Source organism: Periplaneta americana, chromosome 3 (assembly GCF_040183065.1).
Source record: "Periplaneta americana isolate PAMFEO1 chromosome 3, P.americana_PAMFEO1_priV1, whole genome shotgun sequence".
Taxonomy (NCBI): domain Eukaryota; kingdom Metazoa; phylum Arthropoda; class Insecta; order Blattodea; family Blattidae; genus Periplaneta; species Periplaneta americana.
In genome coordinates, this window is record NC_091119.1 from 116,965,794 (window position 1) to 116,979,257 (window position 13,464).

Here is a 13,464-nt window from a genome sequence, read left to right on the forward strand (position 1 = left end):
CTCCAACTTTCTATCTTGTGAAAGCCTTGAAAGAGAATGATTGTCTTTTTAACAACATAACATGCAGGACATACAATGTTCAAAAAAGTACATGGGTAAGTAACAGACCGCTTAGTGGTGATATCTCGTGATTTGGTGGTGGAAATGTTAGCCATCCTCTCTAATGAACATTTCACATCTTTTGGAAAGAACAAGCCAAATTTCGTCCTAGGCACATAGTCCGTTTCATTCAATTTATGAACTATAAGGCTTTAGATTTAACACTTTTGTTGCTTTCCATGCTGATGTATGCCTGCCTGTTGAGCTAACTTTCGTAAAGTTTTCATGAGAAACTATAGTCTATGTCTTAGAGTTTTTCTTTAACGCGATTTTTATGCACCTTCTTTATTTATTTAAAAATGAACTGGTTTCTCTAACTTTCTTCACTAAATTTTGTACTGCTAAATCAGATGATTGCAGTTGAGTCGAGGATATTTCTGTAAAAATATAGCAAGACACTATTTTTTTTTCTTCTTCTTAATATATGTAACATAAATGAAGATTTGCTGTTCTATTACTTACTGCATTGCCATGAACTAAACTGAACTGCACTGAATGGAAGTAAGTTTAATACTAATGCTCTAACATTGACGTCTCTTCAGCCTATGTTATCTGTCTACACTACGCAACATAAAACCTTTTCATGCTCAATCGAGGGGTAACGTACACATTATTTACTTGACAGTTGCATTCGATCTATAACAGTACAGGGCCAATGGCATACATACATTTTACTGGTGAACACTTTATACAAGCACTTTTGCATCATAAGATTAAGTCTAATAGTATAATAGTCTTCACGACTAAGATTGCTAGGAAAGAGGACAATGCATCTTACTTTTGAAAAAATTATTTCATTCTGTTATGTTATTTACTTATTTTGTCTGGCTTTTATATGTTACTCCTTGACTTTTACATGGCAAAGAGAACTACACACCTGGTCGTGAGAGCAGGTTCATAATTAAAACAATGTAGACAGAATAGAGCATGTTCTCTCTTCAACTCTTCACTGATTATATAACATATCTGATCAATTTGTCTCACTCTCATATCAGGTTAATAGTTCATGTCTAGTTACATCTTCACATTTTATTAACAAATAATAATAATAATAATAATAATAATAATAATAATAATAATAATAATAATAATAATGAAATACTCAAATCTCCTAAGACAAACGATACTGTGCAAATCTATAGAATGAAATGTGAGGTGTCAGCTAAGTTCACTTAAAAAAATAATAAAAAAGATAGACAAGAATTTTCCAGGAGGAAGTAGTATTCTAAATAAATCATTTTCATGCACTAGCTGACCTTAAATGCCCATTACTCCATGAATATGACGCAAATGACGCTTCATATTGCTCTTCTGTCCAAGAACTTGATTGCAAATATGGCAGCGTGTGGTTCCCTCATGTTTTGCCATATGGTTGTAGCGGGAGTTCCTGTGTTTGAAACTCTTGCCACAGATTTCACACACATAAGCACCTGCACAACTAGTGCTCAATGGTTGCTGGATGTGTCCATGAAAAACATTCAATTCAGACTTGAAGCTCGCGAGTTTGTTCAGTACTTCAAGCTCAGAATCCATGCCTAAGAAAGCAGGAAAACATACCGTAAGTAGAATATAAAGCATCACAATTTCCAGGTCCAGAGCATATACATCTACATAATGTCTTCTCTGTACTGACAATATACAAAACATTCAGTATTATGTAAGATATATAGGCAGCCTTAACCAACGAATTTCGAATACCGCGTTAATGCATCTATTGAATCACTTAGCCCTGAGGCTGAACAGATCACTTCAACATAATCCAACTCCAAAAATTAGGTTCCAATGTATTTTTCCTCCTCCACAGATAAGCATAGGCGAGCACAAATAACACAAGAGAAAAATAATTAACTTCATAAATGCATAATGCTCTTGTATTGAAATTTTAGATTTCAATACGAATTATGTATGAGAATTGAACATGTAATTGCATTATCACTTCCAATTTCTTTGCAGCATGAGTAAGAGCAAATCAGGATTACAAATTTGCTTCCATTAACTTGTAACCAAAATATGCTATTTCTACATGTGCGACATAATCACTTAATCATTAATGTCTTAAGAGTTTCTAGTTGTTTCAGAGGCCACAGGAAATCACTGAGCCATAAGATCGTTGACATAACAATTTCGGTTCCTGGAAGCAGACTTACAGGAAGAAGTAAAGGTTGTGGCAAAATACATGCATGAAAAACAAATCCTTGACAATGCTGAACTTAAATCTGCGCACAGTCTGTCAGACTCATTTACTTAATGGGATAAACACGCAACAGAGATAGCAGTGAGTAGTAGAAGTTTTCTGTTTTTCCTTATCTCGTCTTCCTTTCTCTGTGATGTAGGCCGGGCCCTCAGAAATATTTTGTGTCCAGTGTGCTAATTTTCTGCCATGTACAATTATGATACATACCGATATAAACAATAGAACTAATGGCACATTAATGTACATGTGAAGCAGACATACTTGCATTTTGTGTTTCAATATCTGCCTACAGTCATCATTGGCACCACAGCCCTGAGTGAGCCCTGACCTCCCTCAGTAATTGTCGCCATCTATCTTTACTTTGTGTGCAAGTTTTCCAGTTTCTACAACCCAATTGAAAGGTAATCCATTGTAAATGTGGCCGACTTCGTCTCCTCTGTCTTCCAAGAGTTGTAGAAATTATTCTCTTGCGTAATTATTTTCATCCATCTGCATATATAAGCTACCAACTAATTTTGACTGTATTCATTATATTGGGAATTTCTGGAAGAAATACAGTAGAGTATGCCTAAGAAATTGAAAGTAAGGCAGGCTAAGCTGTTGATAGAAATGTAATTCGACGAGAAAGTAATTATGTAAGGGTGAATTAACAACTAGTAATATTATTTCAATACAAAAGAAAACTTCTCGGAATTTGCCAAATAACACAAGATGAACAATTTTGTTCAGATGCAGACAGTAACAGGTGATAGGTTGAACGGTCACGATCTGTGATTCAATGAGGCAAGGAACAAAAAAACAAACATTTATAGAATCACTCGGTAACTTCTTTACTTTCACATTTCTCCTACAATGAAGAACTATCATGATTTCAACTATTTTAAGTAAATGTCCGTACTATTGTAAACATTTAATTTACTAACAAAATGAGCAAAGATACTCCCTTGCTATTATATCCACTATGAAGAACATTACAGTACGTACTTTGTATTAAAGTGAAAAAAAAAAAGAAGTTCAAAGAAATATAATTTGACTACTTATTTACCAACAAGCTGTCAATTTACAGTTATATTTCAAATAACACGTAACACATGTTTAAATTTAGAGAAATTGTAGTTCAAATTCAACATATAAAATATGATTATTTCACAGGATACAACTTTATACACACACTGATTATCATTTTATGGATAGGAAATGGACTCCACATACAATAATGATGTTTGGATATTGTCAAAATGATACAACTGAAATAATTTATTACATATGAAAGAAAAAAAAATACTTATGACCACACTTCAAAGGTTGAGAAATCTCTCTGAAAGTAGAATTATTCAGGATACAGTCAGAAAAAAAAAATACAACTGAACTGTTGTGGCAGATGAAATGCAAAAAGACTCAAATCAAAGCTAGAGTTTTTATAACTACAGAGTGAGTCAGCCAGGGCGGAAAGTTGTATGCGTAGTAACTGCTGCCTCATAGCAGGGATCAGACCTCTAGCTTGTGTAGGTTTCGTGTTTAGTTACAAAAACGACAACTTTGTGAAATACAAATCTTGGGGAACAGTAGTAACAAACTTCCGTCAGTCATTCCCTGATTTGCCAGAGCCTTCTAAAGCAATGATTTACAATTTATACTTGTTTTTTTTGAAAGATGGGACATGACAGTTTAGCGGCCGAACTTGGAACTACAGTGCTATGTTGCCAATATGGACTACCACGCTGCCAGCTGATGGAAGGTATCAATTGACGTTACGATGGCTGACGTTAAAATATTCATTGACAATTGACGCAAAGGTAAGAAATCAACACAAAAACCGACAGAGAATCAAAGACAAAACGTACCAATGCTAACACAGTGTGCACAATAAATGTCGCCAAGAGAGCTATTAAGCACTCGCCATGTGGGAACGGTAAGTTTGGCAACTGAATCGTTGTTACCATAGCAACAGGCCTACCATGCTATATGACATTCAGTTGTTTTTCCGATCGAAACACTCCTGTCATGTCCCATCTTTAAAAAAAACAAGTATAGTGAAGAAATTTCGTACAACTGAATCAGTATTGGATAAAAAAACAAACATGGGTGAAGCGTGTTCTCACTGAGGAGATGTTAGATGAAACTGGCCAGAGATAGAAAGAAGTCCAACATCATTTCGTTGTGTAGCTCAGCAGGTAAGGGTGTCATGTCACAGTCTTCAGTGATAAGAGGTATGAAACAAAATTATAACCTTACAAAATTCGTGTAGTTTAAAATTTAACAGAACCCGATTATCAGAGCAGACTTAGGTTTTGCATGTGTTCCCAACAGTCAGTATATGATGGACTACTTGACATCACCGTAACTTTTTATAGCGACAAAGCATGGTTCCACCTCAGTGGTGATCTGGCAACAGTGTATGTTCGCAGCCTTGTTTACAGATGGTACCTACTACTGGAGCATTGCACTGAAGTCAAACAACGAAATAGGGATGCAGTGTCTGTTTAGAATCGAGTTGAATGAAGGAACAAGTGACACTGTAAATGCGACAGACTTCTTGTACTCGTTTCAGAACAAAGTAACAAAATTACATATGTATTAAGATCATGCATGTTTCGTGTTAAGTGTAATTACATCTCTACCAAATACGGAGATACTTTACGAGTTTAAGCATTAGACTGATACAAGTTTACAGTAGATGTTAAAACTGACCACCATCGGCATGTATGCAGCATTCACATCTTTTTAACCAATTTCGCTCACCACTGTCATCAGGACTTCTTCATTCTGCCAAATGTCTTCTGCTGCAGCAAATACACTTGTCCAAAAAAGTTGAAGATTAGTGATTTCCTCACGATACACTATCTCCTTCATATGGTGGCCTCATAAATAAAAATCAAACAGATTAAGGTCGGACGATCTTGCTGGCCAGTTTATTGGTACAAATCGACCTATACACTGATGACGAAATGTACGGTTCAAATCCCTACAAAATTGCATATATGTGACGAGGTGCCCAGTTGTGTAAGAACCACATGTCACGCCTTTTTTGAAGAGGCACATCATCCAAAATATCAGGTTAGAAGTTTCACAAAAAGCGTCTACACCAGGTTCCTGTCAACTGTATGAATGGTCCTATTAATTAGTTTCCTATAATTCCAGCCTAGACATTAGGCGAGAATTTATGTTGAAAGTGGTGTTGTTTCACAGTATGCGGATTTTCGTCAGCCCAAGTACGATTGTAACGGAAGTTAACAATGCCTTCATATGTAAAACATCACACATCAGTAACTAACACCTCTGACGTAAATTGAAGATAAGTTCGTACTGTTGCAATAACTGACAAAACTCAACTCTTAGTTGATAATCGTTTAAGCCAATGTACTTGACACACTGGAAATGATATGGACGAACTGCTCCCGCAAGGTCCTATGAACTGTCCAATTTGACATTCCAACACCACATGCAATACCTCATGTGCTTGTACTCAGATTCTCATCCACTATTCGCGAAATAGCTTCTTCTGCCTCCAAAACTTCATTCGATCGCTGTAGTTCCCGGTTTTCTAACTATGGAACTACACTTTCTGTATCTCACTCTCTGAGCTACCATGGTAAAAGATTTCAGGTTTGGAATATTATGTCTGTCAGGAAACTTACTCCTTTACATACTATGCTTTTTGCAAACTACAATCAGCTTTCCCATAACAAAACAGATAATAAAATTTGAGCATTAAATTTGTGAATAAAGGATTCACTTTATGCAAAAAAGACAGAAATATAAATTGTTCATCGTTTCAATATCTATCGCGACATTCATAGCAAACCTTAAAATTTTAGAGAGATATGAAAACATTGGCAGCAAAACTTTGCATACAATTTATTTTTTATTGGTTGAACTATGCGTTGCAGAAAAATATTTCATTAGAATTATTGGTTCTATTTCATAAAAGAATCTTCTGTTAAAATTTGTGCACTAACACCCTGAATAGTTATGAGGGAATGAGGAACATAAAATAAAGCACAAAATGAAAACTGGTCGAAACCATTCAGCTGCAACAAATGTCACAGGATCTTCTGAAAATGAATTTATAGCTAATTATTTCAATGGAAAATTATCAATTATTGAATCAAGCTATGATTGTGCCACCGACATAACTTAGGTGATAGCTTATTTGTTTGCTGATTTAGAGCTGCGCTCAGACATGGGTTAAATTCCTTCTTAGGTTCTAGTTTTATTTCTTCTGTAGTTCCCCACCTCCTAAGTGTAAGGAGAATGTCAGGTAATGCCATGGCGAATCCCCAGTTTCATCTCGCCATCACCAATTCCATTAACATTAAATAACCTAGTAGCTGATACAGAGTCATTAAATAATTGACCAACAAATAATTGGGCTATGTCAAAAAAAAAATGACAACTGCGTATTTATGACATTTCTTGATATACTCCCATACAACTTTAAATTAATTTGACCTCAATGATGTTATAACATCTTTTATGCTCGACCATGCCGAAATGTAGTAATTATACACCTGGTAGCAGTCCTTTAATGAATGTCATTAAAATACACCTATTCATTAAAGTTCAGGTTTTCGATTATTCTCGGATATGCAATCGAAAGACAACTAGTGAAACATCACGGAGGCTGGAAATCCAATACAGTCGCAGAAGGTTATGTTCTGATACTATAATAAGTAGCGTTAATTGTAAATAATATTCAAATAAATTCAATTTGTCATCTCGTTTTTCAATGTCGAATTCAATTTCAAGGTTATATCAAGATTAATGTTTATCTTACCCTCTAGATTATATCAAGGTCGTCGACATTCGTTTCCCGGAAAAAATCAATACTTTCGCGTCCGCGCACATCTCACAATTTATGAGGTAGGCTATTGCACTCACATAATAACATAAATACTTATGAATAATTTCAAGTTAGAAATATGGTCGAGCATAAAAAGTCATATGAAACTTGCCTATAATGGTAATTAAGACGCTCGTATGAAAATTATGAAACTCACTTGCGCTCATTTCATAAACATCCTCGCATCTTAATTACTACCATATGAGTAGTAAACCAATTATCTAATACATATATAGAAGTGAATGTGTGTGTTCTCTATACAAATCCACACGCTTTGATCAATATTTTCTAAAGTTTGCACATTTAACCTTTACAACCAAGAGAAAAACATTGGCTACATTAAAACTGGAAAAATGGACGTTAAATCATTTTTAAAAATTAAAATTAAAAATAAATGGCATCAATCATAAACAGGATGAACCGTAAGTACTGTCATTAATTTTAGGGGGTGGGGGTTATTCTTTGAGATGTTTCAAACGAAGTTTAATACAATTGCTCGTTTTTGCTTCCTTTTCGAAATAAAAATAGTTTTATATGAAACAATTTATAGCACGTTATGGGAAAGCAATTGATTTAATTCCCAATATGCTCAGTCAATTTAAGAGAGCAGTGTATTATGATAATAATTTATCGAAAGATTTTTAGTTTTGTCCTTTAAATATGCAGAATTTTGATCCAAACAAATGTCACTTTTCATTCTGCAAAGGGATTTTACAATGTTACATATGTTAAATGGAATACCCAATATATGTTTATATTTTCGAATAATGCTCATTAAAAGCTTTTCGAAAAGTACCAACATTAGATACTTCTGTACAAATTTATTGTTGCATACTGGCCCAAAAAATATTTCACACCATTATGTGCAAGTTCGAACCCGCAGACCCATAGTTCCCCATCTCAAAATACTTACCTACGACCCTTCTACAACCCCTTAAATTTCTTCGGTTGAATTCTGAAACACACTGTACACTGTACACAACAGAACTACAAATACCTAACACAAGTACATGAACAACATAAATTAAATATTACAATTAATTTAATGTCAGAATATATATCTCTAACAGTAAAATTAGAGGAACCTAAGGCAGCCTAGTGCAATTGTTGATATACATACACAGAGCAGTTAGTAGCATTCAGGGCTGTCACACTGCATCATGTGCCTGCATTATACCTCACACACAAGTATATGAAGGGAGCCAACATCGCCACTGATAATTGCACGCAATGTAACCCTTCGGCAACTGAAGGCATAAATTAATATTTACAACTGATAATAATCAACACTAACCTGCGTTACAAGAATTGTTGAAAATGATGTCCCTCAGCAGTGACACAGCCTCAACATTCCTGTTAACATGAGTAAGTTCCTCAGGTGTGATTAAAGCAATTTCTCGACTGATATTTTCTTTTGGTTCATCTATTATGTGCATGGTTTCCATGTTTTTAAACATAAAATAAGGGAGATTTTGGAAATGATTGCCAAAATCGTCCCAGAACGGCATTATCGACATGTTTTACCTTTAGGAGGATGTTTTATATATATATATATATATGTATAAACTACACAAGAGTAATTTAAAATAAATCTCATAGCATTATTAATACTTATAACATGCCTTATATTCAGAGACTTTTACATATTGAAAATTATTTCACAAAAACAGGTTGAAAATTAATGAGAATTTGTCACTTAACATTGTAGGCCTACTTAAAATATTTCATCAGAACAATCTCGATAGCTTCACAGTATTATTCATGTTTATCATCTGCTTTGCATTCAACAATTTTATATCATGTTTTACATGTTGGAAAAAACTCTCTTTAGGACAAGTTGAAATATGTAACAATTTGTAACTTTGCCCTAAGTTCAGCAGAACTTATGTTTCTTACATCAGTCCACGTGCCACTCATAAATGAAAGCATCCTTTCAGTATGGGCATATTGATTGTGATTCAGGAACGACAAGCTTTGTATGATGTGGAAATTATATACTTTGTATTCCGAAAATGTAACCAACAAATGAATAAATACAATTTATAAAATATGGGAAACCTAATAACCTTCACTGTAAGAAAACTTTGTCTTTTAAGTTCCCTCACAAATAAAAATCACACGGACTGAGATCAGGGCTACAAAGGACCAGAACCCAGTGCTGATAACTTTATTCTCAAAAATCTCTAAAATAAGATCTATGCTCATAACAGTGTGTGTATGTGTGTGTGTGTGTGTGTGTGTGAGCGCGTGCGCAAAGATATCATTATTTCTTTTTGGTATCTTGCAGCATTGTCAGTGAATTCATAAAAAATCCTATAATTTGATAAGGTTTTAATTTAAGCTGTTTAGTGACAATTCTTGATGAGGATTTTGAAATGCATGTTTCTAAGCAAACTGATAGATGTTTTTTTGGGTTATGTTCGATGGTTGCAGATTTTTTGTCGTTAAGAATTTCCATTTTTCGTAACTCATTAACAATTTGACAAACAGTTTCCCCATCTGAAACTGGATAGTCAAGATATTTGGTTGTGAATTATCTTACCACTGTTCTGCATGAGTTCGTTTGTACGAGGGTCATTTCATAAATGCACAGGTTAGCAGAACTACAGATTGAGTGATGCAACGACAGTAAAAATTACAATTGCAGTTGAAAGCTTGATGAAGAACGTGTTTTGTTTCATCTATAGCATATTCTGTGTTCAAATAACGGGAGCTAGAAATAGAGTCTGCATGTGTCTCAGGTACTGTTAATGTTGAAGATCAAAACTTTACATGGCAAAAACCCCACAGAAATCCACAGTGCTTTAAGTGAAGTTTGTGGTGAATTCACAGTGTACAAGAGCACAGTTTCTCGTTGGGTTCATAGTTTTCATGGTGGTTGTATGAGCAAAGACAATGATCCAAGACCAGGAAGGCCAAAAATATCAAGAGGTGAACAAAGTGTGAAACTTGTGGCAGATGTTCTTGAAGAAGATCGTTTTACGACATGTGGAGGACCTTTCTGAAGCATGGGGATCCCTCCAATGTCAGTATTCCATATTCTGACGAACGATTTAAACAAGAGAAAAATTTCTGCGCAATGGGTCCCTCACCGCTTGACTGCTGAACAATAGCAGAAACGTCTGGATATTACAACCTTGCTGAAACAAAGATTCGACATTGAAGGTCAAGCATTCTTGCGTCAAATTGTCGCTATTGATGAAACTTGCATTAGAGACTTCGAGCCGGAGTTGAAACCATAGTCCGAGTTGAGATGTTCAGCTTTCCAACGACAAAAAAAATTTCGACGACCTCAAATGTGAAGCAAATGATGATCTTTCTCACGATCACTAAGGAATCATCATGACAGATAGAGTCCCATGTGGAACAAGTTACACAGCAATGTATTATCGTAAATTCATGCAAAATCTGTGCACAGAAAAGCACAAAAATCGACCTTGAGGCTGGGCCACTGATTATCCATGACAATGCTTGCCCACACATCAGGAATGTTATAACTAAAAAGCTGCGCAAATACGCTACAGTGGAGACATGAGACTACCAGGCTTTGACTTGTTCCTAAAGTTGAAAGAACATATGCGTAGACATCGTTTTGCTTCTCTGGAAGAGCATTCTGCCACCATTACCCGGACCATTTGGCAGATGAACAGAAGTGGTGCCTTGGATGAAATATTAATTCAGACATTGAGAAGCAGGGAGACTTTATTGAAGGATTGTAAAGAGATACTGTAAAAAATAAATAAACGTGTAAATAAAAAATAACTGTGTGCATTATTTATGAAATGACCCTCGCATATATGTATCACACATAGAAAGTCTTTGCATCAGATTAAACTTATGTTGAGGTATAACCACAGTCTAATATATACAGTCACGAAGCTCTATAGTTAATAAATATGCATCCATACATACTTGCTAACCACCAGGATCGCTACTATTGCCTCAGCACAAACCCTTTCCCTAGCAGACGATAAAATGTATTGTACTTTCGATATCGTGTTCTTTTGAAAAAATTAACACCTTCCTTCCACTACTGAAATATGTAATACATAAGGTTTATATATTGTTTTGATAAAGTATATATTATATTTTATAAACTCACCTTCCTGGATCTTTCGGAAGGAAAACTCTGTCCTCTTTTTCTTACAATTTATAGTACTACAAACGTCTCCTTGTCTCATATTATTATACAAATTATTATATTTTAGCCATTTACAGTTATTACAAACGATAACTAACATTTCACAGTTTACACAACTTTTCACAACAATGCGAAATATGGCACAGTCAATGCCTTTTCGATCTAGACCAAGCCGTAATATATGTTCGGGTTTTCTATTTCAGTGTATGGAGCTCAGTGAAATACATTACTGCAGGGGCGGCCCGTCCATAAGAGCTGCGGAGCTGCAGCACTCCCTGCTTTGATAGGAAAATAAAAATAATATTTATTTTAATTTGTAGAAGAATTGTTACAGCTTTTATTGGTAAATTGCTTTATATTTCATCTGGCCGGGAATATGTACTATTATCTTATGCATTATCTTTTTGCGAGTCGACTGTATTGGAGTTGACACTGCATTCAAAGTTGTCCTGGGATCTGCAGGGTGGGACAGCTCGTAGAGTGTGTCTCTTGCTAGGTCAGGGGATAGAGAGGTGAAGGGAAGCAGAAGGAAACTGCCAATGTTTAAAACCCATATTTCGCTACAGTGGCTTGCAGAGCCAGATGACAAGGAAAGATCTTTCCTCCACTCCCACACTGCTATTGTAATGCTACATCAAATGGATTCTCTATTCCCTTGAAACTTAATGACAAAATTTTTATTTTCTCTTCACATACTTACGGTTGTAGAATCTTATCGAGTTAATATAACGAAATTAATATTCTCTTTTGCCTTATTATTACGTATATATCCAGCCTCCAGCAGAACCCAATATTTGCCTTAACTCAAAATGATTGCACGAGTAAAATCCTTTTAATATAGCACGTAAAATACGAAAGAGACTTCTTGTCCACTTTTAGAACATTGCTTTGTTGTGACGTCTTAGTACCGTAACTTAACCAGTACAAATGTGCAAGCATGAGTGTGTGTGAATTACAGAATATTAATTTTATTTTTCTCAACTTTCCCTTGCGGAGAAGATTGATGTAATGAAGTGAAATTAAATGGTCGTTCGTTACCCGACTTAAATCTTACTCAAGCTTTATCCAGCCGAAATAGTGCATATACAGTATGTAAGGAAGTATAACAATGAAATTTACGCTAAGCATTTGTGGTTACGTGGATGTGAACAAAAAAAAAATCTGTATTTTGTTTTCCTTGCCTCCTCTTTGGTGATGATACTGCATAGACTAGGAGTGGTGTGACAGATTTAGGACATTTTCCCCTAAAAATTAAAAAGCACGAATCTTCGCTGTCTCACCTGAAAAATGTTGTTTAATTGACAATGTTAGGCAAAACTAATATTGCTGTGCAACTAAGTGAAGCGAACAGAACAAACATTCTCAAAAATAATCAAGAAATGAGAAAAAATCGTGAAATTATTGAAAAAATATTGATTTTGTGGCCAATATGAACTCCCCCTTTGGGGACATGATGAAAAACGATTCGAAGAACACTGGTGTATTTCGTGGGTTGCTACAGTTCGTGAGTAATCTAAACGAGCCTCTCAAAAATTATTTGAAAAATGCTACTGTTTAAAGGTAATTCTAACACAATTCAGAATGAACTGGTAGATTGCATGTTGAGTGTCTGCAAATCTGAAATTCAGACTGAAATCGATGGTATTAGTTTTTTTTTTTTTTAGCGATTATGGTAAATGATGCCACAGACATCTCCCAACTAAGTCAGGAAGTTTTGATTTTTCGATATGTAGTGCATTTATTTTTGTCCTATACTTATTAGTAATGATATCAAGAAGTGAAATTTGTATGTACCAAAATCTACTGCAGCTCCCCCAATCCACAAGTTCACGAGCCGCCACTGTATTACTGTATAACTTTATTGTGTATCATTGCTAAGTTTTATTTAGTGTAATGTGTCCATAAGTTCCCTTTACTTCTTGTTGCATAATATGTTGCAGAAATAATTACAAAACTGTGTTATTTTAATATGAAGGGATTTTTACATGTTAACATAATCTGTTCGCATCAACATTTTAAGTTTAGAATGGATGCTATTTTGAGGTTTAATAAAAAATAATTTATATTGTGGTTTTAATTTAGCACATCTACCTTTCTTAATTGCAGACAGAAAATTTATCATACCACTCCTATGAAATTAGTGTACATACGATTGTGTTACTTCGTCTCTTAGGTAGTAGATAAATA

The 13,464-nt window shown here is 34.9% G+C and overlaps 1 protein-coding gene across 10 annotated transcripts in view; it reads right to left on the minus strand.

Annotated features, from left to right (window-relative positions):
• Positions 1–13,464, minus strand: part of LOC138696415 (protein bric-a-brac 1-like) — a 212,602-nt gene that overhangs the window by 13,775 nt on the left and 185,363 nt on the right. Inside the window, exon 6 of one of the 10 annotated variants that reach the window (XM_069821365.1) lies at positions 1,356–1,634. The exons of 8 other annotated variants lie outside the window; for them this stretch is intronic. In XM_069821365.1, the coding sequence (XP_069677466.1) occupies positions 1,357–1,634 (278 nt within the window). In that variant the 3' untranslated portion in view covers position 1,356. Of the gene's footprint in view, positions 1–1,355; positions 1,635–8,448; positions 8,490–13,464 lie in introns of those variants that run through there. One more of the 10 variants, XM_069821377.1, reaches the window with a different exon arrangement.